The sequence below is a fragment of the Urocitellus parryii genome, chromosome 1 (genome assembly GCF_045843805.1).
Source record: "Urocitellus parryii isolate mUroPar1 chromosome 1, mUroPar1.hap1, whole genome shotgun sequence".
NCBI lineage: Eukaryota > Metazoa > Chordata > Mammalia > Rodentia > Sciuridae > Urocitellus > Urocitellus parryii.
This window is the reverse complement of record NC_135531.1, coordinates 270,275,160-270,301,308: the sequence shown is the minus strand read 5'-3', so window position 1 is coordinate 270,301,308 and position 26,149 is coordinate 270,275,160. Positions and strand designations below refer to the sequence as shown.

The window sequence follows — 26,149 nt, the reverse complement described above, 5'->3', positions numbered from 1 at the left end:
TTATGAATTTACCAATTTTTCTGCCCCGGTGCTGCTTTAAAGTTGTTGAAATTTATTTTAACTAACAAACATTTAATTTAAAAAGTAACATGCTTACAGTTAAAGAATCAAGTTCGTGTGGCTATAAGATGACCAGGGCAGCCCAAGGGACTGGCTCCCTGTGCTGACCTTAGAATGGAGTCCTTACTTTGTGTTCACTCCACTGTCCTTTGTCCTGCCGTCCCTCTGTCTGGCACACTCTTCCCACATCCACGGATGTTTCTCACCATTCAGATCTCGTCACTGTGTTCCCACTGTAGAGGTACCCCTTGCCTCTCTAGTATTGTTCACTCCCCCACCCTAACCCCTCCTTCACTCATGTCACCTGGCCTTATTATCTTGTCCTTATTCCTCTCTGCATTTACTTTATTGTTGCTGGTTCATTTTCTGTCTCCCCTCTGGGTTGGAGGTGCCATGAGGGCAGGGGTCTTGCCTATTTATGTATAGTTGTATGCCCAGCACTTAGAAATGGCGTGGCCCATGGTACACCCTCAGGGAATAAAGGGTGGTTGCAAGAATTACATAATGATATGATGACAGTGCCTGATACCTGATGGGAATCCAGCAAATAGAAGTTTGCCAACTGTCTCTGCCCATCTGCCTAAGCTCTGTGTATTTAAGGCTGATTTAATTAATCTGAACTGTTCTGTCTTGCGTGGCATTTAATTACACTGAGTACAGTAAATCATACCTCCTTGTCTACAAAGTAGTCCTCCCTTTGTGTTCATTTGCGTATAATGTAAATATTTTTTATCTGGTTTTTCAGGCCGTCCTTGCTGGAAGGAACCATGAATTGGCATTTTTCCTTCTTCCTCTTGACCACAGTGACTTTGCCCTTTGTGTGCTCCCTGTTCAACCCTCTGCCTCTCGAGGAACTAAGCTCGAACATAGGGATCCAAGTTTTCAATCAGATCATCAAATCACGGCCTCATGACAATATCATCGTCTCCCCCCATGGGATCGCATCTGTGCTGGGAATGCTGCAGCTGGGAGCTGATGGCAAGACGAAGAAGCAGCTCACCATGATGATGAGATACGGCGTGAATGGTGCGTGTGCCTTCTGTGCTCCCCAGCGGGGCCTGCAGGAGACCTGCATTAGGGGGGACACTGTGGGGTCTTTGCTATAGCCCTGAGAAGCAGAGCATCCGGAGGTTATGCTGTTGCCAGCTGGGGCCCAGGGTCAGCCTCCTCTGCAGAGAAGGTGCTCAGGAGCTGGGGGTCAGGGGGACTAGCCTCTTTTGGTGTGGCTTTGTGTCAGCCACTACATCTCTCAGTTCCCACCTCCAGTCTCGGCTACTTGCACGGTGAACACAGCTAAAGTGCGTTGAGTCCTAAACATTCTTGTAAAGCATGACAAGAGGGGAGGTGGCAGAGGGCAGCACCGGGAGCCTCCAGGTCTGGAGCTCTCCTATGTGTCAACTGTGGGAACATTCCAGGAACCTGCCCAGGTGATAAAGTTACCCGGAGCCATACACGTGCATGCATGAATAATGAGTGACATCAGAATGAGCTCGGTGGACTGGACTGTGGACAATTTTTTGATACGACCATTGGGAAAACTGGGTGAAGGGTACATGGGATGTCCCTTTCTATTGTTTTAAAACTACTTAACTCTAAAATAAAAACCTAAAAATATTTTTTTTCAAATTAAGGATCCATGAACGAGGTTTAGTTTTATCAAGAGAAAAAAAAACCCATTTTTAATTACCTGTTTAATTGCACCATGCCAGCTTGTGTCCCTGGCATGGTGTTTCCTTTAGTTTAGGTGTTCTTCAAAGTCATCCTACACCTACAAGTCACATTTCACGTCTGGGTCTTAGCTGTTTCATTGGAAATCAAGGAAATCTTCCTACCTGAAAGCCATTTCCTACCCCTGCAAGCCATTCAGTTCTAAGAATCATCCCCACCTTGATGCCTTTGGCAGGGAGAGTAAGAGGAGAGGGGCAGGGGTCTGTGTTTCTGAGTGCCTCACTCTAGGCGCCCCCTGGCCTGGTTCTCAGTGTGGCCTCCGGGGCCTCCAGGACTAAAGGTTTAGCTGCCCTGCTCCATGATCACAGCATGAAACTTCTGTCTTGAGTTGCAGTTTGTTCACCTGTTGGAAACAAGGAAGGGATGAATTCTTAGAACACACTGTTCCACCCCCTGCTTGGATGTTCAGAAACTGGGTGATTTATAACTTCATTGTGAATCGCTGCAAAGATTTATGGCTTTTCCTACTGTGATCCAGGCCCTGCCAGCCAGGACAACTCCAGAACGGCAATAGGTTCTTTTTTTGTTTGTTTGTTTTAATGCTCAGCCACATGAATTTGAAGTCATTATTTCTGAGGTTTTCATAATATTGTCCTGTTGGCCACCAAATCCATCCACACCCATTCTTCCTCCAGAATTGCTACCAGTCACATGAGGATGGTGATTTCAGAATACAGGTCATTTTGGTCCTGGAGACCTGGCCCCTGGGTGCTCAGTGGTAACACTCCCATTGGGGAAGGAGGCAGGTCAGGACAGTGGCGGAAGATCTGCCCTGGTCTTTTCTTCATGAGATACGTCAGGACTTGTGGAAGGGGCCTGCGTCAAAGCAAGCTGGCACTTGACCTTGGAAGTGACTTCAGCCACTGCAGCCCATTGCTCCCTGGCTTGTAAAATGGGCCTAGCCCACAGGATGGTGGGGGCGGGGGGTCAGAAAGACCCGTGCATATTGAAAGCCCCTTTGTGGACCATGGGACAACCATGCCCTGCCCTTGTTGAAGGGGTCTGAAGGACACATCCGTTTAGAGTGACAAGTCAGCCCTTTGGAAGACTGTCAAGGTGACTGGCAGGTTATTCTAGGACACTGTCATTTTGAAAAGACACCAGGTGTTGAAGAAGAATCTGAAATTCAAGCTCTCTGTAGAAACAAAACATCTCATCCTTATAACTTATTTTTTTCTTTTTTGTGCTCTAAAACTAAACGGAGCATGTATGAATGGCTCATGTAAAATAAAGCTTATGTTGCCATAAAATTAATGTCTTTACTTTTTGAGCTTGATATCAGGGAAAAATCACATTGTTCTGGTTGGTGGCACATGGCAATTTTTAATAGTCTTTCTAATGCTTATTTTATTCATCTTTTTTTTTTTCCCAAAAAGAAAAAAAAAAGTCACATTGTTAAATCCTTGGCCAGAAAGGAAGTAGCACTTACAATTTGTAGACGAGAGAGAGAGAGAGTGAATTGGAAGTTCCCTTTTTGGATCCCCACGTGGCTATAGAGGGGCCTGCCAGCATTCATCAGGACCTGGTGCCCTCAACACAACCCTTAAGAGACAGTCCCCTGAGAAGACGGGAGACTTGCTGCTCTTGCTCGCCTATGCTTGTTCGCTGTAATACAAAAGCTTGTCTTAATGCTTTCGTAAATATTTCTGCTTTCCGTTTTTTTCCTTTAGGAGTTGGTAAAATGCTAAAGAAGATCAACAAGGCCATCGTGTCCAAGAAGAATAAAGACATTGTGACAGTGGCAAATGCCATGTTTGTCAAGAATGGCTTTAAAATGGAACTGCCCTTTGTTACAAGGAACAGAGACGTGTTTCAGTGTGAAGTGCAGAGTATGAACTTTGCGGACCCAGTGTCCACCAGCGATTCCATCAACATGTGGGTTAAAAACGAGACCAGGGGTGAGTGGCCACAGTGTCTGGTGTGACTTTGCACTCCGAGTGGAGGGGTGAGGTGGACTCCAATTTGTAGAGAAGTGCCCGGATGGGAAGCCCCTGGGGGCTGCCTGCCTGGAGTCGGGGCGGGGGCAGCGCTGGGCCCTTCACCTCTCCCTGTGGCTGTGTCTCCTCTGCAGCCCTTGCCCACAGGTACTTGTCTGTTTCAAAGGTTTTCTGACTTGTCCTTCCTGCTTTGGCTGCTGTTGTCCCCTTGTCTGGGACATCCCGTTTGTCCTTGGCATGGTTTGCCACTTCACCTCTAGCTGCCCGCTTGTTCCATCCCCTGACCCTGGATGCCCCCTCAGGTTCTCCTGGCCTATGATCATATGTCAACAAACTCCCCATTACAGCCTTTCCATCTCTCACGATGATCACTTATTTAGGAGTCTCTACTTCATTAGAGGGAGGAGATGCCACCACCAGTGTTTTAGACCTACTGGTCCGTAAACTGGAGGTGCATGTGGAAATGTTTAGGAGGAGCTGTGGGCTAGAACAACAGAGGATGTCGGCTTCCCTAAGGCTAGGAGTGCAGATTTGGGCACCTGTGGTCACAGAACAGGCAGTCACAAGAGTGGTAGCTAAGAGACTCCCCAGGGAGAAGCCCAAGGTCAAAACCCAGGGAAAGCACAGCCTTCATGTTTCTCAAAGCACAGTCCTGGGGCCTGTGCATCAGAATGACCTGGTGCATGTTTAGAATGCAGAACCCTGGACCCGGCTGACCGAGTCAGAATCTCTGAGGGAGGCACTAGCAGCCCATCACCTGCTTACCTATGGGAGGTGGGCGAACCCTTGGAGGAGCTGGTGAACAGTGAAGAAGAATGCTCAGGGCAAGTCAAGCCCTGGTGGTTTTGGCAGATCCCTCCTCAGTCACTGTGCAGACCATTCTGTTTTCCTGAAACCATGACTGGCTCAGGAGAGCAGCAACACGTGCTCAGTGGTGTTTCTGGGCCATGGAGTTTGTGGACCTGGAAAGATAGCCAGCCAGCAGCAGGCGCTCTCAGAACTGGTCCCTGACCCTGTCTCTGGCGGATGATTGTGTGATGTCATTACACCAACCTGGCCCTCCTCTTTATCTGCAGGATGGCAGTATTAAATTATGTTAGTGTGCCACCTGGTGGTTTTCAAGTATTTTTAATATTCTCTTTAATATCCTAAAATGAATTTTATAGATAAATATACCCTCTGCCCACATATACAATTAAAAAATAAAAAGACAATGTCAAACCATAAAAGCAAGGGAAAATAAAAGTAAGTAATATATGTGGTTCATAGATAAACTCTTGGGTGTAACTATACCTGAAGACATAACAAAATACCAGATTCTTAAAATAATTGTGAACTGTCAGCTACAAAAGCAGGCTGAGATGGCTGTGCTGTACTAGTGACTCAAAAGCCCTGAGCCCTGTTATTACCATTGCTGATGCAATTTTTTCTATAGTTATGCAAAATGCTTGATAAATTTCAAAACAAAACAAAGCATAGGCTCCATTTGATTTTATTTGTCTTGTAGTCACATTTCTGGCAGAATACACACATACAAATCTATTTCTATGGATAAATAACTTGGGTTTACATGCAAAAAGAGTAAGGTTCTGGGCTCAAATGATTCTAAGCAGGCTTCTGACTAACACAGATACTGGGTGGGTACTTGAAAATCATGCAAGGAGCAGGGCAGTTCTTCATCATGTGAGACTCTTGAACACTGCAGAGCGTGCAGCTTCTCTGGCTACTAGCCACGCAACCAAAGATGCTCCCACAAGTTTCCAAAACTGGAAGATTGAGGAGTTCATCCCAAGGAGATGCTAGTTTCTTCCTTGCAGAGAGGGAGAGTCAAACACGCAGGCACTTGGCTGTACTCGTGTTGGGTCTGACCTGTCGGACCCTGAAGTCTCGGTTTCTCCAGGTAACCCTTGTGCCAGCCACGTGGGCTCTGCTTGGTCCCCTTGCTTCTCACCCTGTGTCCCTTCTCAGACCCACACATGCATCCAGCAGCCTGGGATGTTTTCTATCCTGCTTCCCGACATCGATGCCAGCTCAATTCTGCCTTCATGTGAGTGGCATCATAGTTAAAAAACCAGGTTCTGGGTTTGAAGCTCAGTTCTGCCACTTACTAGCTATGTAACCTTGGGCAAGTGACTTGACCTCCCTGTGCCTCAGCATTCACCTCTGTAAAATGGAAATGCAATAGTGATACCTGTGAGAGTAATAATATGGCATAAAGATTGTCATGAGGCCATGAGTAATACATATAAAGCATTTGGCAGAGGCCCAGGACTTAGGAATTGTCCAGTCTGTGTGAGCTGTTTGTTATTTCAAGTAGTGCTTCCTCGAGGACCCCGTCCGTCCTTGTCCCTGCTGATTGGTTCAGAATCCCTTGCGTTGGCCCTCACAGTCCTCAGAACCACTACTCTAAGGTGTTTGTAAAATAGCAGCTTGGTGCTTTACCAAGTCTTTATGCCAGCCCACCTCTGTCTCAGCCACAGCTCTTTGAGGGCAGGGATCATATTTTGGTCTCTTATGTAAGAGTGCCCTGGCACCCAGTAGTTGGGTGGGTATCCCAGGATGATGGCCAGCTGGATGATGGACACACATTTGTGGCAGTTACTGATGGCAGGTCCCAGGTGCCTTCTTGCCTCCATACTGTGCTTCTCTTACCGTTTTCCCCCTTATCCTTTCTTTTCCCGTCTATTGCTTTCTGCCTCCTTATTATATAATGATCCTAAAAGTGGAAATTGTAGGCATTATTTATTTCTGCAAAAAAAAGGCTGAGGAGGCTTCTCAGACACTTTGGAGCACTGCGTGCGTGCTGCCCGCAGGGCTGGTGGAGTGAGTGGCAGTGTGCTGGCTCTAGTGCAGGTCACTTTAGCTGGGGAGGGAGGCAGTTGAAATGGTGTCATGGTGCTAAGCCTAGGGCTTTATGGAAGGTTGAGGGAAGAGGCATCTCACAGGAGGTAGGTAGGAAGGTCATGGGAGGCTTGTAAACAGAGAGGACCGTGGGGCTACATCTTTAAGTGTAGTAGGGACTATACAGGGTGATGTTCCCATCAAAGGCAAGAAACAACATCACTATGCTGGGAAGGAAGTCTGAGGAGCAGACCTTGACCCTTGACGCTTCCCCCCCCCCCCCCCCAGTGCCTGCCCAGCCTTGTCCTGAATTGAATGATGCCTGTTGATAGCTTACTGTTCCTTTCTGGTCCCAAGTGAAGGTGGCATTGCCGCCCCCTTGTGGCAGTTTGGAGCTGCAATGAGGCTGTTGTAGGATAGAAATGTCACCTGTGCCATTTGCCGTGGCTCATTGAAATGTTTGCTTCTTGTGCCCAGGATCCCCTTAAGCTTCAGTTAAAAGGGCTTAATGCTGTCTGCTGAGTTAGGTGGCATGACTTCTTCAGAAGCTGTTTATTTTATTGTCACCACTAGAAGAATTATGTCTCACATCCATGTCATGCATTGCTTTATTGAGCAAAAAATTTCAATGAACTAATTTTAATAGTGTGCACATGTACAGAGAGAGAGAGAGAGAGAGAGAGAGAGAGAGGACTGAATATTCAAATATTCAAAGACCAAGCCAAAAGAACCTAAATGAAAACTCAGCCAGGTGTGGTGGCACATACCTGGAATCCCAGCTATTCAGGAGACTGAGGCAGGAGGATTGCAAGTTCAAGGACAGCCTCAGCAAGTCAGTAAGATCCTGTCTCAAAATAAAAAGGCTTGGGACTCAGAAAGTAGAACATTTGCCTAGCATGTTTGGTCCCTAATACCAGAATAAAAAGGAAAAGAAAACAATAGACAAGCTTCAGCCATAATCTCCCTCGAGAAGAGCCTCGTGAGCATTGTTGGGAAGCTGTTTTCACTCCTGATGCAAATAAGACAGACCATCCCTGACATCTCATGCACAGCATCGTCTTTCAAAGTGAGGAGGTCATCTAGACTGGCTCGATGACTAGTCGGGACCTAGTTCAATGCCTGACGTATACATGGAGAAACTACTGTTCAAGTTTAGCTCTCTCTTTTTTTTTAAGGTTAGGGTTTTTTTTAACTTTTATTCTAATTTGTTATATATGACAGCAGGATGCATTACAATTCATATTATACATATAGAGCACAATTTTTTCATATCTCTGGTTGTATACAAAGTATATTCACACCATTAGTGTCTTCTACATATACTTTAGGTAATTATGTCCATCTCATTCCACAATCGTTTTTACCCCCTTGCCCCCTCCCTTCCCCGACCTCCCCTTTACCCTATCTAAAGTTCATCTAATTTTCCCATGCTCCCCCTCCCAACCCCACTATGAATCAGCCTCCTTCTATCACAGAAGACATTTGGCATTTGGTTTTTTAGATTGGCTTACTTCCCTTTGCATTATGTTCTCTAGCTCCAACCATTTACCTGCAAATGCCAATCAATTTTAGCTCTTTTTTTAAAGTAATTATGAGGCCTGTGATAACCAGGGATTCTAAACATTTCAGAAATCTTGACAGAAATCAAGTGCTTCTCCTCGTAACTCTGCATGGACTGAAGTATTTATTTTTCAGGTGTTGAATCAACCCAGTGAGGAAAAAAAAAAACAAAGCAACACAAAACCACTTCTCTTGTGAGGACCAAGGACTCTCACCAGCAGTCATTGTGTCTGTTAAAAATCAGTAAAAATGGGGAAGATTAACCAAATAGAGTTTATTTGAATGAGTAAGCTATTCTAAACCAGGGAGGTTAGAGGAAATTAGCTGTAATTTCTCAATTTAAAGTTTGGATTCTTTTAACTAAGGGATCTCCACATTCTTTTTCAGTCTTGGATTTTTAACTTGTTTTAAACTCTCCTTGAACATGGTAAATTGGGTGAGAAAAAAATCAGAACATGTAAAAGGGTGTTTGAACAATTGTCTTTTAAAGTCCTTTAAAAATCCATTGGCTTGTAGTTCCACCTGATCGACAGCCATTTGCCCTCACCATGGTCACCAGGCTGAGGTTTCTGCTTGTTTGCTCTTGGACTTCACAGGCATGATCGACAGCCTGCTGTCCCCAGATCTTATTGATGGCATGCTCACCAAAATGGTCCTCGTCAACGCAGTGTATTTTAAGGGTTTGTGGAAATCGAGATTTCAACCTGAGAACACCAAGAAGCGAACATTCGTGACAGCAGACGGGAAATCCCACCAAGTGCCAATGCTGGCCCAGCTCTCCGTGTTCAGGACTGGTAAGTTCTTGCTGGGTGACGCCTGTCCTAGCACATGCTAGTGGCAGGAAGCTCTGGAGGGCTTTACATTATTCAGGAGCAAATCTTCAGTTTTACTTTTTAAAAAGTAGGGGCAGCGTAGGGTACTAAAACTTGGGATTTTTAAAAGTGCATGGTAAATCATTGTACTATGCACAAAGATTTTGTATTAATACATAATGTGTAGGGTTTTGACTGAAAAAGATGAAAGGATAATTCATTAAATAGGGATAAATGGGCACTAAACACATGCAAGGATTATCAAGTCGTTGGCAGCCTTACATTTCTAAGTTAAAAGTGAAGGTAAAAATTAAGTTTATTTTTCACTTAACATATCAATAAAAATTAGGATTGGCAAACCCCAGGGATGCTCTGGGGTTTGGGGAAGAGGGCCTCCTGAGCTTGTATGGTGTTGGGGTTGGTGCTTCTCCCAGCTCCCCACTCCAGGGAAGAAAATCACCCTCTAGCAAATAAGTAGAAGTCGGCTATCAACATAGAGTCAACCCTCACATCTGACATTCCGTATCTTCAGGTTCTATCAATCTTACATTGAAAATATTTTTTTAAAAATGCATGTGTTGATATTTTTACTTGTGATTATTCCCTGAACAAAACAGGAAGTATCACAACTATTTATATAGCCTTTTCATCATATTAAGCATTATAAGCTAGAAATGATTTGAAGTGGATAGGAAGATGTGTGCAGTACTTCATGGATTTATATAAAGGACTTGAGCATTTGTGGATTTTGTTGTCATTGGGAATCCCAGAACTGATGCTCTGAGGATAATGGAGTATTGTGATAATTAGATTTAGATTTACATAAATAAAAAAGATTGTACAATATATGTTTGATTTCAGAAAACAAGCTATGAAGCAGCAAATGCTGATGAATCTTATTTAAACTACTTTGCAAATCTTCATGTCTGTAGAGAGATGTCTTGAAGGATGTTCACAGTGGTAGGATTTCAAATAATTTTTTTATTCGAATTTGAAATTTCTTTTAATGTGCAGTTATCAGTTTAACAGGGGAAAATATAATCACTGATGTCTTCCATTGTACCCAAGTCAGACGTAGGTACCCAAGGGTCGTGGTTTCTACTTCTCATTCACTGAAGCACTCTTGATCTGATAAGATCTTTGTTTTTCTTCTGCACGGTAGACATTGTAGCTGTAGGATACACCTGATATGGGGGTCCTAAGTGTTACTTTCTCATGTTCAGGATGCATCAGCTCCAAACAGCCAGACGTTTTGCCAGCTGCCTGATTCAGATTGAAGTTAAGGAGTGGTTTATGGGGCCACAGTCTACTTTACTTTTCCTATTGATCATTCGTTATCAGTTAAGCTTCTAGGGAAAAAAAACGCCAAATTGTTTTAGTCAATAAATGTTTTTTATAAATGTATGTTTTAAGTACAATGTGTTCTTAAAACCCCCATGGGAAAGTATTGTACTAAGCAGCTGAGCATAATAAATGCCTCCTTTTAAAAAAATTATTGATGCATTATAATTATAGATATTAGAGGGATTCATTGTTACATATTCATACATGCACACCACATAATTTGGCCAGTTTTGTTTCCCAGTACCTCCCTTCTTCCTCCCCCTGGTTTGCCCTCTCTATTCTACTAGTCTCCTATTTTCATGTAATCCTCCCCTTTATGTCCTTTTTTCTCTGTAGCTTCCACATATGAGAGAAAACACATGACCCTTGACCTTCTGAGTTTGGCTTATTTCAGTTAACATAATGGTCTCAAGTTTCATTTATTTCCCTGAAAGCAACATAATTTCATTCTTCCTTGTGGCTTAATAAAACTCTATTATGTATATATACCACATTCTGTTTATCCATTCATCCGTTGATGGACACCTAGGCTGGTTTCATAGTTTGGCTATTGTGAATTGTGCTACTGTGAACATGTAATACTGTAGTATGATGACTTAATTCTTTTTTAAATTTTTTATTCTTATTTGTTATATATGACAGTGGAATACATTGCAACTCATATAGAGAGAGCACAATTTTTTATATCTCTGTGTACAAAGTGTATTCACACCATTGGTGTCTTTATACATGTACTTTGGATAATGATGGCCATCTCATTCCACCATTATTTCTAACCCCATGCCCCTTCCCTTTCCCTTCCACCCCTTTGTCCTATCTAGAATCTGTCTATTCCTCCCTCCCATGCTCCCTCTCCCAACCTCACTATGAATCAGCCTCCTTATAACAGAGAAAACATTTGGCATTTGGCGGGGGGGGGGGGGGGGGGGGTGAATGGATAATTTCACTTAGCATTATCTTCTCCATCTCCATCCATTTACCTGCAAATGCCATGATTTTATTCTCTTCTATTGCTGAGTAACATTCCATTGTGTGTATATATACCACATTTTTTTTCAATCCATTCATCTACTGAAGGGCATCTAGATTGGTTCCACAATTTAGCTATTGTGAATTGTACTGCTGCAAACATTAATGTGCCTGTGTCCCTGTAAGTGTGCTATTTTTAAGTCCTTTGGGTATAGATCAAGGAGAGGGATAGCTGGGTCAAATGGTGGTTCCATTCCCAGTTTTCCAAGGAATCTCCATACTGCTTTCCATATTGGCTGCACCAATTTGCAGTGCCACCAGCAATGTATGAGTGTGCCTTTTCCCCACTTCCTCACCAACACTTATGGTTGTTTGTATTCTTAATAGCTGCTATTCTAACTGGAGTGATATGAAATCTTAGAGTAGTTTTAATTTGCATTTCTCTAATTGCTAGAGATGATGAACATTTTTTCATATATTTGTTGATTGATAGTATATCATCTTCTGAGAAGTGTATGTTCAGGTCCTTGGCCTATTTATTGACTGGGTTATTTGTTTATTTGTTTGTTTGGGGTTTTTTTTAGCTTTTTGAGTTCATTTATTTGTTGACTTTTTTTCTTTTTTAAGGAATGAACTCTATGCAATGAACTTTCCTCTTAGTACTGCCTTCATAGTATCCCAGAGATTTCTATATGTTGTGTCAGTGTTCTTATTTACCTTTAAGAATTTTTTAATCTCCTCCTTGATGTCTTTTGCAACCCACTGTTTATTCAGTAACACATTATTTAGCCTCTGGGTGTTGGAGTAATTTTTATTTTTTATTTTGTCATTGATTTCTAATTTCATTCCATTATGATCTGATAAAATGCAGGGTAGTATCCCTACTTTTTTGTATTTGCTGAGAGTTACTTTGTGGCATATTATATGGTCTGTTTTAGAGAAGGATCCATGTGCTGCTGAGAAGAAAGTATATTTGCTTGTTTTTGAAGGATGAAATATTCTATATATGTCAGTTAAATATAAGTTATTGATTGTATTATTGAGTTCTATAGTTTCTTTGTTCAGTTTTTGTTTTGGAAGATCTATCCAGTGGTGAGAGAGTTGTATTAAAATTACCCAAGATTACAAGATAATACAAATGGAAGAAATGATTTACAGTAGAAGGGGTAGAGAGAAAAAAGGGGAGGGGAGGGGAGGGGAGGGGAGGGGGGATAGTAGAGAATAGGACAGACAGCAGAATACATCAGACACTAGAAAGGCAATATGTCAATCAATGGAAGGGTAACTGATGTGATACAGCAATTTGTATACGGGGTAAAAGTGGGAGTTCATAATCCACTTGAATCAAACCGTGTAATATGATGTATTAAGAACTATGTAATGTTATGAACGACCAATAAAAAAAAAAAAAGAAAAAAAAATTACCCAAGATTATTGTTTTGTCAATCTGACTATTGACCTTGAGAAGAATTTGTTTGATGAACACAGATGCTCCATTGTTTGGGGTATATCTATTTATAATTGTTATGTTTTGTTGGTGTATGGTTCCCTTGAGCAGTATGAAATGTCCTTCTTTATTCCCTTTGATTAACTTTGGCTTGAATTCTACTTTTTTTGATTTGAGGATGGAAATTCCTGCTTGCTTCCATAGTCCATGTGAGTGGTGTGATTTTTCCCAACATTTTACCTTCGGTCTGTGGATGTCTTTTCCTATCAGATGAGTGATGACTTCATTCTTTAGGATAATACCCAGGGATAGCTGGCTCCATACCTAGTCTTTTGACTCTCTGTACTGTAAGTGGTTCCTTTTGCTTGAAAATGATTTCCACTTTCTGGTCACATTGAGCTCCCAGACCAGGGCCGTGCTGCCTGAGAAGACTTCATTGAAACACTGATGCTACCCCCAGACTCAGCGGTTTTATTTTAGGTCATCTTTTGTACATACTTCGCATTCGATTAAAAATTAAAAGTGACGTGTTCTCATTGTATGTTTTTTTGGATATTGTTGTTGCTGAAAAACAAGCCAGTATTCCAAGATTAATATGCAAGGATTTTTAGGCATATGTGTGCAAGATTCAAATGTTTGCTTTTATAGAAATATAACTTTTTTTAAGTAAATGGACTGCACCTAGAGAGGAACACCTCAGGGTAGCTTTTCAATTAAGAACTGATTTGTTCAAGAAAATGTGTGTGTATTAAAGAAAATGATAAGTAAATGTATTCTTATCATCAGTTATGACACTCGACAGAACCATTTGAGATTTTTTTCTATAGATATATAAAGTATTTATGAAGCTTTTGTGCATATATAAGATTAAAATGTAATTTCTATTCCATAATCTGCTTTTTTCCTTAGCAAGAATATTATGGAAAACTTTTTCTTGAGGCTTTAGGTGACTTTACCAGCTGGGTAGTATTCCATCATCAGCTTGCCTTAATGTCCTATGGATGGCCATTTACTTTTTTCCTATAATGAACAGCACTGCAATAAATATTCTTAAACATCAGTTTCTAGATTCTTACATCAGTACTTCTAAAGGTAATTTGCTCGAATGCAGATTGCTGAGTCAAAGTTGTTACTTTTTTGTCTTTATGCTTATGATTTAGACACTAGGAACTTTATTCTACAAAAGACCACACACACACACACACAAAAAAAAAAAAAATCAGACGTTCATTTGAAGCTTGTCTTTCTCTTCCATGTTTGCAGCTCACACCTGTCTGACATCTTACTTCTCTACTTGCCCCCCTACTGATGATATTTCCCGTCTTGCCCATCTGGTTTCCCTCTGAGGTTCCTCAGCAGCAGATGGCTCCAGTGCTCACACAGTTGCTGAAGCGTACACACTCCCCTCCCCCACCCCATCATTTCTCCAAACTCCTCTTGGACTCCAGTCCACAATGTCCATAGCTATATGTAGTCAATCTATTTTTTGTTTTGTTTTGTTTTTAATTTCATTTCTCCCAAAGTTTTTTAAGAGCTCAGGAAATCCATAGTTACTTTTGGTATAAGGAAATTAGAGGGACTTTCATTTATAAAGCTTTCCTAGTACTGAATATTTAAAATAGTCTCTTTGATTTTAAGGCTGAGAAGAGTTCTTAACATTTCAATGAGTTAGTCATATCTTCCCTTGTAGGACTTAAAGTGGGAATAAGAGTATTATAGAGGGCTTTCCAGGAGAAATGGAATTCCCAAATCTCCACATACTTGCAGTACTTGACTAGTTTACTTATTATGTTTCCCATAAAGAGTTTGGTTGATCACCATTCATCTAAAAGAAAAGACTTGTCTGTTCTTTTCAGAGTGAGTGAACCTGCTTCCCATTGTATACACTGCAGACTGTCATTGAAGAACCCCTGGTGTAGTTACCAAGTGTTGAGGCGCAGGGAGCACGAGTGGGCACTTTAGAGGAAGGAGCTCTGGGACCACAAGCAGCTCTACACCCTGATCCCAGCTCCCAGGCACCTTCCTGCTCGGGAGTCGAGTTCCAGGGTAGCAGGTGTGATAACCCTCTGTGCATTGATTCTGTGGTCAGAATGAGCAGTGACCTAACATCGAAGAAGTGAGCAAACTTCTCCTGGAAGTTTTGGCCATGTGCCAGCCTGCGCCGAGCACTCTGTACCTATTATCTCATTCCATTTCCATGTAAGGCATTATCACAGCATTTTACAGATAAATAAACTAAGACTGGAGCTAAGGAGCTTGCCAGAGTCTCAGAGCTGGTGCGCTGTGGAGGGAGTCCTGAATCTGGGTTCCAGGATCTGCTGTAAAGGCTGCTGTGGTGACCAGACAGAAGGAGAGGGGAGGTATTGATTTCTCTCTCCACTCCTCAAGCTGCCACCTGAAGCCAAGCATGGATGTGGGTGGAGCATCTGATGTTGGTCGGATACTGTGGTCAGAAGCAGAAGTAGAACCTGGAAAAGGTCATTCGTCATGCAGATGTGAGCACTGGGTGCAGAACAGTTGTCAGTATTGCTTATCAGTAGTGGCTAGCCAGTCAAGGATGGCTTAGTCTGTGGACAGGTGTGCCACCTCCCCACCTCAGGCATGCCATGCTCTTTCATTATTCATAGCCTCCATTCTTCTTAGCAGAACAGTAAATATTTCTAAAAACAATTAATGCCTCCAAGTCCTTATGATATGCCCTGGAACAATAATTTATTAACTACTTATCAGATTTTTACAGTTTCTAAAAATTAGCTCTGCCAAAATAGGACTTAAGTTTTCTTCTAGGATTAAGAGGTTTGTTAGGAAGTGATCTTTTTTTTTTCCTCATTTTTCTTGACTTCGCAGTTTCTACTGAGACCATTTTATTGCACAGACTGAAAATGAAGATGAAGAGTGCTAACTTTGATCTCAGGTAGCCAGGCTGGGGTGACTTGACAGCATCCTGAGCTGAGGCGGGTGGTGCTGGGTTCCTGGACGGCCCACAGGCTACGCAGCACGTAGGACCACGAGAGACAGGGCAACCCTGCTGACGGCCCACGACTTCTTCCCAGAGGAGCAGCTGTAATGTCACCTTAGAGCATCAATATTCTAGTAGCTTCACTGTTGTATCATATTTTATGGCTAAAAGCATTTGTTCTGTAACAAAGATCACGCTCTTTCTCTCCTTGTGCCTTTTTCTCTCTCCCTGGACTGGTCCCTCTCAGACCTGGCTGCTGAAGTCCCCCATCTCCAGTGCAGTGATGGCCGGGGGCTTCCCCAGAGGAAAGTCCAGAGAAACTAGTGAAGGAAAACCCACCTTTTTACTCTTTCATAATTGTGTTGTCCCTCAAGATCATTTGGAAGAGCAGGAGCCAAAATTCACTGGGCACAGACCCTGGGCCAGGCCTGCCCAGGGTCTCAGCTGTTTTCTTATTTAATCGTCATGCCCTTTGGGAGGCACAGACTGTAGCATCCTGACATCTCCATTCTGTACACAGGGAGGCAGTTCCGATAATGGCACCAAGACCAGAGTTCTTAAAAGCTTGATGTGCCTAATGAAACACTTCAGAAATCCACCATAAATCTGGAAACACTAGTGTCCCATTCATGTGGTTAAGTTTGTGTAACTCTTTTCAATACATGACTGATTTAAATATTTAATTGAATTCTCTGGCATGCTCTATGGAAAACTTTCTCCAAGGGTTGGTTAGTAGCCTTCCTGGGCCTCTTGCCATGAGCTGGGTGGCAAGCTGGCACCCTCCGTGATTATGTTTTCTTTTTTTTTTTTTTAATTGTACACATGTATTTAACAATGCAGTTTTAGCACAGAATGCTAAGAGCACTTTTCATATTTTGTGGAGAGGCTTGAAACACACAGACTTTCTGTTGATATTCATACCCATAGAACATTCAATTCTGACTCCTAAATGGATGCATTACAATTAGTTTAGAATTTAAAGGCTTAATGGCAAAAATCAGAGGAGGAAAAAAATAGCATGTAAGTTTATTTTACATAACTGGCTAAAAAATAAATTAGACAATAAATACAATTTAATACGGTCTCATATGTCCCGAAGGAGGTGGTACCTGATTTAGAGAGTAATCACTGTGTCTAAATAAATAATTACCTATTTGGAACTTCTGCAACTGCAAGATCACAGAATGGCGTGGCTCTTTTCCACCAGTGCTCAGTTTTGCTGCTTAGTAGCCATCTTAGCCTTTTGTTCTTATGGTTGCTATAACAAACTACCTAAGACTGGATAATTGATGAAGAATAGAGGTTTGTTTGGCTTGATGTTCTGCAAGCTGGAAAGTCCAGCAGCATGGTGCTGGCATCTGTCAGAATCTGGTGAGGGCCTTGCTGCATCATAACATGGCAACAGGCATCACAGGGTGAGACAAGCAAGCATGCTAGCTCAGGTCACTTTCCTTTTCTTATAAAGCCCTTATGCCAGTATGGGGACCCCACTCACTGGAGCTCACCTAGTCCCCATTACCTCCCTCAGGCCCCTCCTCCTAATACCATATACATACGAATTTGCAGATTAAGTTTCTAACGTGACTTTCAGGGGAAACGGTGAAACCATATCACTTGCTAAATGTTTTTAACGTTTACCTTGGAATTAAGAGGTCCTGGGGTCAAATTAGCCTGGGAAATATGGGGATAGATAGGGTTAAATGCTTTTCTCAGCTGTGAAATGCCTCAGCCTTCACAGTACTGGTATAGATTCTGAATCTATAAGAAGATTTGCTTGTGTACTTCCCAGACTTACTACAATGTGGAATATCAATGTGAGCAGCTTGCAGATAGTGTATGCTCTAGACAATATTTTGAGAAATGCTGGTTTAAATCATTCTTGAGATTTTCTTAGGAGGTGTAAGTACCCTAAAATATCTAAAAACCCTGGTGGTAGTTCCTGAAGAGGTGCGTAGTGGGAAGGGAGTCATGGTAGCGAAATAAGGCAGACTGTTAAACTTCTCTCATTGTGACCTCCTCCAGTAAAAAAGGGCCAGCTATGTCCACCTCCTGGAGGCTGCAGGCTCTATGTCTGTGCGCCAGGCAGAGTGGGCCCTAAATGATAGAAGCTGTTTCTCCTCTCTCTTCTTTTCATACACACACAAACATTTACCCAAAGTAAGGAGCATAGATAATACAATTGTACGTATATGGGATTCCTGCTAAATGAATAAATTTTAGCTGTTCTTGTCACAAAAATACATAATACCTCCTCTCTCTTTAAAAAAAAGCAAATGTGAGATGGTATGTTCATTTGTGTCACTATTGTAATTATTTTGCCCTCCATATGTATCCCATAACATCATGTTGTATACCTTAATTATACACAGTGCAATTTATGTTTTAAAAAACTGAATGAAAAAAAAAACTGATTCTAAGGTAGACAGATCCATTCTTTTATTCATGTAAAGGTCAACTTCTTGTAAAGCACTGTATTCTGAGTGCCTAATGATCTAGTTAAAGTCTACTCAACAGAATTGAAGTAAGGTCAGTGGTGCCCCACGGCGTTCTGTCTAGACTGAAGAAAGGATTCTGCACCAGGGAAGGAAGAAATCATTGACCTTATCTTTGTCCTTCTGAGGAAGCTACTTCTGGTAAAGGGAGATTCTCCAGGGGAATTGCTATCTTCCCTCCAGGGCTCCCCTGGTGACCAGCAATCACTCATGCCCCTCCAGAAGTCATTGAAGATACACTGAACCTGCCTCTGATTTCTTTAGGGTCTACAAGCACCCCTGGTGACTTATGGTACAACTTCATAGAACTGCCCTACCACGGGGAAAGCATCAGCATGCTGATTGCCCTGCCAACCGAGAGTTCCACCCCACTGTCGGCCATCATCCCCCACATCAGCACCAAGACCGTAAACAGCTGGATGAGCATGATGGTGCCCAAGAGGGTCCAGGTGGTCCTGCCCAAGTAAGTGGCCCTTCCCTAAAGGAAAACTTGGGATTGTCCCATCAGTACCTATTACGTCAGATACCAGACAGCATGAGGCTAAAATATGGCACATCATGGAGCCCATTTCATTTTGCAGAAACTGCATGGTGGGAATACAAGGCTGAGCTTTTCTGAAAGCTTTCTTTCAATTTTGGTAGGATAAAGATAATAAGAAAGGAGAGATGGCAGCCTTGGTCTCCGAACCTCCTCCACAGGAGCAAAAGTTCTTCATGACTCTGTAACAACTTTTCATGTTTCATTTGGGTGGAAAAAATTGAGAAACATATACATGTTATCATAATATAGATGAAAATACAATGACATTTAACCTATTAAGCCCCATCGTACCAGGTATGAGACATCTATAAAAACTTAGAGCAATAAATAATACCATTTATGCAACTTTTGTAGTAAATATGTTTTTAGGGTTCTATTCTTTTGGGAAGAGTAATAGGCTAATTATTAGAGCATTGGGAAAGTGTAGGTATGAAAATACAAAGGCTGTATAAAGGCTCTTGATTATGATTTACAGCTGTCTTAATGCACCTGTGTCAACTTTGTTGAAATAGTCACAAAATTGAAGACTTAGAACTTAATCAGTTAAGAGAGTTCCATGGATTTTTATAAGGAGCATCATTTTAGTTGTTTCTTAAGTTTTAGCTAGAAGTTACTAATGACCACAGCCCACACACTAGCTGGTAAATAAAATGTTTTAGAATCTACACAGGCAGAATTCTTATATTAGCATTAAGGCAATTTTTCTCTTATACCTTAAAAGTAAAATATATATGGGATTTGAGCTGTTGTGACTTGAGGAGAAAAGTGATCCCAAATTCTAGGAGTCCTAATTTCTGACAGTTCAGACAATGCCTTGTCCATACCTGTGAAGGAGTGGGTGAATGTCTGTCCTTCCCATGAGTTTTTTGACATTACCATTCTCCCACTATCCAGATTGTCTGACTACCCATCCTTGGTGGTAGTGGAAAGTAGCAGCTTTTGATTCTTCTGTTACCAGCTAAGTAATAGGAGTAATAAATATACAATAGTTATTAGAATTTGATACAAGTGAATGTGAGCCTTAGAGCTGGTGGCATTGTGAGCCTTAGAGCTGCCTTCATGGCCCTCTGTGTTGGGAATCTGCTCACTTTCCCTTGCTGCTCTTTCAGGGTGAGATCAGGTGTGGGAAAGCATTCCTAGTGATGGGTTTAATAGCTGGAATTCACATGTGCATGGTCCCCAAGCCAGACTGGCCACAAGTATCCAGGAAACTCACACCAGTGCGATGCCACCTACTCTTAATGCTTACTCCTGTTTCCACAGTGAGATGTTTTCAGAATCCCAGCATGCCTTATCGGGAATCTGTCTCCTCTCTTCATCATCTCCAGTCCCAGTAAGGAAGGTGGTACCTACAGCGCCAGGGTGTGGCTCTTTAGTTGGATGTGGGGAAGAACTGTAGATAATCTGGAGTACCAGAGACTTGTCACCACACTGAACCCTTGCCTTGGTTTAAGAGAAAGGGCTTCCTGAGCGTCAGCAGGGAGCCTGCTGCACATGAGTTCGAGTCACCCACACTTGCTGTTCGTGTGTCCTGCTCACTTGTCAGCCGAGTAAAAGAGGAGCTAAATTTCAATACTTACCTGGTATTTAAATTTAGAATTAAAAGTTAAGATACAGTTCAGATTGGTGTTTAGATCCTACTTTAAAAGACTCCATAGCCAGGCACAGTGACACACACCTGTAATCCCAGCAACTTGGGAGGCCGAGGCAGGAGGATCACAAGTTTGAGGCCAACCTGGGCAACTTAGGGAGACTCTGTCTCAAAATAAAACAGTCTGGGCTGTAATTTAGTGGGAGAGACCCTCGGTCCAATCCCAGTACCACAATCAGTCAATAGAATCTGGTTTATAAATGTGCACCAATTCCATCATTTTGTATCATTTAAAGCCTTGTGATTTCCCCTCCTATTTTCTGCTTTCATGTAGGTTCACAGCTATGGCACAAACAGATTTGAAGGAACCACTGAAAGTTCTTGGCATTACTGACATGTTTGATCCATCAAAGTCAAATTTTGCAAAAATAACAAGTACGTACAATTTAGAATTTACTCTTAAATTGAATAAAATGTTACAGACTGGGTTTGATTTGTTCAGAGAGAAGCAGTCTAGAATTAGAAATGTGTTGCCTTAAAACTGTTTTGATATCACCAAATCACGCTATTTACCTTCATCACTTAAATGGGTGCGTGTCATTCTCCCCTCATTTCACATGTGCATGGCAAGTTCCAGTCTCTGTACAGCTGAGGAAGCACTTTGTGCATTGCCTCTATTACCTAAAAATATGGCTTCTGATTAGATATTAATTAGGTATTTTGGCCTTTTATTGCCCATTAATCTTTAATAACATAAATTCAAATTGGTCTTGACTTTGCCACAGCAGCTAAGCCATCCTTGGTTCATTTGCCAGTCTGTTCTCTGCTTTTAAAATTTAGAACATAGCAACCCTTCCAAAGAAAAGCCTTGGCTGAGACATAATCTGTATGCCAGGTTAGGTATTTTTCCCGTTGACTGGTGAGAAATCAGTTTGTTACCAACCCCAGTTGCAGGCTACTGAGCACCGCATACCTGTTCTGGAGACTGTGGAACTCCCCTGGTGAAGCGTTCTGGGCCTCAGTTTCCCCATCTGTAAATACCACCTGAAATTCTTTCTGGGTGTGACATGCTGATAAAATATTGTCTTGCTTCTTACTAGGCTTCCTTTTTAAAGCCCTGTTGTTTTCATTTTTTTAAATGAAATTCTTTGTGATTGGAGTTGAATTGACTAGAGGCTCTAAAACACGTCGGGGCCTGGCCTCTCTTGGAAGTGCGTTCCCTCAGCAGAGATTGAAATTCAGGCCCAGTCACAGCCACTGACAGTCCCTCAGTCTCTGGCACTGCCTGAGGTCACTGCTGACAGTTTTTAAGAACTGGAATTTGCCATGACTTTGAGGTTACTTTTCCCATGAAATAGATGGCCTGCATACCAAACAGTTGCTGATTCCATTTTATTTTCTGGAAACAGGGTCAGAAAAACTTTACGTCTCCCACGTCTTACAAAAAGCAAAAATTGAAGTCAGTGAAGATGGAACCAAAGCTTCGGCAACCACAAGTGAGTGCTGGGTGCCCAAGAGGGCCAGTCCCAGGAGGGAAGCCGAGGCCCAGCACAGTCCTCACCTCAGCAGTCTCCTAGGCAGCCAGCTGTCCAGCCGGGCCTCAGGGGGCGACCTGCAGAGACAGCAGTCCGGATGGACAGACCAGTGTTTCACGGAAGTGAGAGGCATCCCTCTAGGATGGGCGTCATCAAGCCCTGTGAAGAGCCAGATAGGACATATTATGCATTCCGCCCTGTGAGCCACACGGTCCCCATCACAACTCCGGAGCCTGCCAGTGTAGCATGTAGGCAGCCGTAGACGATGCAAGTGAATGGTCATGACCCTGTCCCCACAGCTTCCTGTAGGATTTGGCCCTGTAGACTTGGCCTGAGGACAGTCTCAGGAGGATAAAGCACACTCTGGCTTCTTATTGGCTGAGAAGATCAGTCTTCAGATTGAGACATAAATAACAGCAAGAACATGTAGGAAAATATGCTGTAAGCTTCCCCCAGGACAGTCAGAGAGCATCTGTTGAATGGCATCAGGATTGCTGTGCAGCCTTCTTGATAAGTAGAGCACCCTCATCTGCTCTGCTCGGTGGCTTACGTAATGCGGAAAAAGACTGAACAGTCTTGACCCTCCACCCCTGCAGTTGTCCATATGAGACCGGATAAAGAAATCTGGCCAAAACCTGTGAGCGCATAAAGTGAGCTACACTTGATGCTGGCTGAATATTTCTGGTAGTATTTCTGGTATCATTTATACTCACAATAGACACCACATTGCCTTTCTCAAACACTTTTTTTTTTATTATTCCTTTAAAATAACATTTCAAATGAAGACCTTGAATAAGAGGCTTGAGATTTTTAAGATAATCTTTGTCTTTTCTAGGTGATTGTGAAATCTAAATTTCACCAAAATTATTACCAATATTGCCAGCTAGTGTAACTTTTGGGACCAGTTATGCAATTTGTGGGACCCTGGGGAAAATGAAAATATGGAGCCCCTTTTTAAACTGTCTTAAGAATTTCAAGACTGCAACAGCAGGGTATTAAGCCAACTATGGGATCCTGTGTCACCTCCCAGATCCTGCTGTACCAGGCAGCTCAGGCTACCCTAACAAATGCCTCAGGCTAGGGGCTTATACTACAGAAATTCATTTTCTCACAGCTCTGGAGGGTGGAAGTCCAGGAGCAAGGTGTTAGCAGGTTGGGCTTCTCCCAGAGCCTCTCTCCTTGGCCTGTGGATGGTGCCTCGTCACCGTGCTCACCTGGTCTTCTCTGTATGCACACAAACATGGCCTGCTCGTCTTTCTAGGAAGGATACCATTCTTGTTGAATCAGGGCCTGACCCTGATGATCTCTGCTTGTCCTTAATTATCTCCTTTAAGACCCTGTCTCCAAATACAGTCACGGGGGAGGGGTTGGGGCTTCCATGTGTGAATTTGAAGAGGACACAATTCCGTCCATAACAACTGCTAACTATTAATTTTCATAACCGTGGATGGGATGGCTTGCCCCAGAATAACTCTAGGTGTCCTTTATAACATTAAGGCAAAGCCATCAGTGCTTTCCGTGAGTCCAAGGAAGGGGACTGAGTCATTGCAGCAGGCGTGGGGCGGTTCTGCCTCAACCCACCCTTGTCACGGGCTTGCGATGTGAGAGCCACCATTGGTGAGCATGGCAGAGTAAGCAGGTCTGAGAGCCGTGAGCTGAAGTCAGATGTTCACCTGAGGAGTTGAGCGCAGTGTGAGGTAGGAGGTCTAGATGGGTGGCCTGTATTCCAGAGGCGAGGAGACCTCAATGAGGGGCCAACGGACAAAACTGTTGAGAGTTGAGCTGGGCCTTCATGCACAGAAGAGAGGTAACTAGGTTAAAAAGGCCCAGGGGGCGCCAGCAGGTGGCAGGTGGTATAAATAAAAAGTAACTAATAGTAACAGTGAATGGTGTTCATGTCGTGGCCGTCAGTGTCCTAAGAGCTGTGTGTGTTTTATGTCATTTAATTTTCATAAACTCCATGAGGAGCAAGGATGGTTTATTAGAGAAGAGGATGCTTTTATAGAACAAATGAGACGGTAAATATAAGGGGCCTGACCCAGGGTAGACGTTCAATAAATGGTGACCGTTGAGGCAGTGACAACACGGCCAGCCTGTGGGGTAGGAGATAAGTGTGTCTTCAGACCCCAGTGTCTGAGGGTCCATTGAGCCCTCTGCCTTGTGGCCTCCTGCTGATAACACATGTCCTTTTTCTTCCCGTAGCTGCTATCCTGATTGCAAGGTCATCGCCTCCCTGGTTCATAGTAGACAGACCTTTCCTGTTTTTCATCCGACATAATCCTACAGGTAAATGAGCCTCCTCTTCTTCCCTTGTTCTCTGTTAGAATTCAGCCATAGCTGTGTCCAGTAATATTGCCCTTCGTCTGTTTCTCCTGTGTCACAACCACAAATACTTGGAAAAATAGAACCACCTACATTAACGAGGTAGGAAAGTCAAGGCCGCGGTTGCAGAGTATGACAGAGTTCTTAAAATACCCATAGGATTTTAGGTTTGGGTGCAGTGATTATTGTGGTGATGTGTAACCTACAAAGAGGCTCCACATCCCATTGGGACATTTTTGACATCTAGTGATTTTTTTCTATATTTTTATAAATGCATTAGTTAAATTTTGCCAGAACCTTTGTGTTTTCAATCTTTAAGCCTGCCCTGCTGTTATGACCTGGGAATTGTTCACCCAGTAGCTCTTAGCCCCACAAGTCATGGGTTCAAACCTGACTCTGGCCTTTAGCGTTTTCTATAGCTCCATGATGAAGTATGAGATCATCTTTGGGGAGAGTAGAGAGCAGGCACTAATACATTTTACTGTTATTTTAATAACAAAGTATTTCCTTTTCCCTCTGCATCTTCAACATCCCCATTAGCATGCTGCAGAGCTGAGCAGTTAGGTGCAGGGGCCCGGAGCCATGTGTGTCTACTAACCTTAACTCTAATTAAATTAATATAATTAGAACCTCAACTTCTTGGTCACACTGGTGACACTTGCAGCACTCAATCACTATGCGTGACTAGTGGCCACCACATTGGACAGCAAAGCAGTAGGCCATCTCTCTCTTCACACAGTTTTGTTAACAGCCCAGTCGAAGTGGAGCAATAGGCTAGTTGTTGCTCCTTCCCTTCCCTCAAAGTCACACTTTCCATCCTACTTTAAGGATTGTTCTTCTATTTTTTTTTTTTTATTGGTCGTTCATAACATTACATAGTTCTTAATACATCATATAAGACTCGTCTATTGTTTCTTTTCAATTCCCTAGGTGCTATCTTATTCATGGGACAGATAAACAAACCCTGAAGAATAATGCAAAAGAAACCAGGCGAGCAAAGACTACTTTGCTATGAAGAAAAGACTCCTTTCCTACGTCGTCATAGTTCTGTTAAATATTTTTGTACCTTGCTTTCTTTTTCAAAACTAGTTCTTAGCCACAGACTCCATGATGCAAGCAAGCATTTCTGTTTTGGGAGGTGTTGTGGAGGTGAAAGGGCAGGATGGCTACAACACTGTACTGAGGAATGAATAGAAAGGCTTCGGAATGTCTGGAAGATTCTTTAAACTACTGATTGGTTATCTAGGCTAACAACCCTCTTGAGTATTTGCTGTCTGTCTGGTTTAAGGTTTTTTGTTTTGTTTTGTTTTGTTTATGTGTGACTTTTCAGGAGAAATTTAATCAGTGTGACAGAAGAAAAAAAAAGAAGATTTTATGGTAGCTTTTACTTTTTTATGTAAAAAATATTATTTGCCTCTTTAATTCTTTTTAGCCCACCTCCATCCAAAGTCTTGATAGCAAGCATTATTTTGGGGGTGGAAATAGCAGAATCTCTAGCCTTCTGTGTGTTTTTGTTGTCGTTGCTGTTATTGTTTTATATAATGCATGTATTCACTAAAGTTTAAAAACTAATGTCTTGCTCAGCAAGGTTTGCTGTCATGCAGTGTGCCTGTCCCCACGGTCTGTACTCTTGAGATTTGCATTTTTGTATTTTGTACAAAGTAGAAATAAAGTGTTATGGGTAGTTAAAAAAAATTGACATTTCTTTGCTATTTGAAAATATGGCAGAATAAACCACATTTAAAACACACATCAGCTTCTTCTTCTAAGCCTTTGCATTAGACACACAACAGGAGATTCAGAGCCCTGGACTTTATTTCTTTTTCTTCTAAACCTGAGAAGAAACACTGTTCTTGCTTCGGCACTAGATCACTAGAGTCACCTTTGGAAAATCCCAGTTCTGAGCGTAACCATGCAGTGTGCTCGGGCTCTGGCCAAGCATCCTCAGCAAAGGCAGGGATTTTGTAGAGTGTGGAAAGAGACGGCTGGGGACTAATAACTTTTGGAAATC

At 42.5% G+C, this 26,149-nt stretch overlaps 1 protein-coding gene across 1 annotated transcript in view; it reads left to right on the top strand.

The window, feature by feature from the left end:
- Nucleotides 1-25,811, top strand: part of Serpine2 (serpin family E member 2) — a 58,003-nt gene extending 32,192 nt beyond the window's left edge. Inside the window, exons 2-9 of the mRNA XM_026390376.2 lie at nt 806-1,086; nt 3,459-3,686; nt 8,723-8,920; nt 18,414-18,612; nt 20,616-20,716; nt 21,691-21,777; nt 24,019-24,102; nt 25,069-25,811. Of these exons, the coding sequence (XP_026246161.1) occupies nt 828-1,086; nt 3,459-3,686; nt 8,723-8,920; nt 18,414-18,612; nt 20,616-20,716; nt 21,691-21,777; nt 24,019-24,102; nt 25,069-25,106 (1,194 nt within the window). The 5' untranslated portion in view covers nt 806-827 and the 3' untranslated portion in view covers nt 25,107-25,811. The remainder of the gene's footprint in view (nt 1-805; nt 1,087-3,458; nt 3,687-8,722; nt 8,921-18,413; nt 18,613-20,615; nt 20,717-21,690; nt 21,778-24,018; nt 24,103-25,068) is intronic.
- The last annotated feature ends 338 nt before the right edge of the window (nt 25,812-26,149 follow it).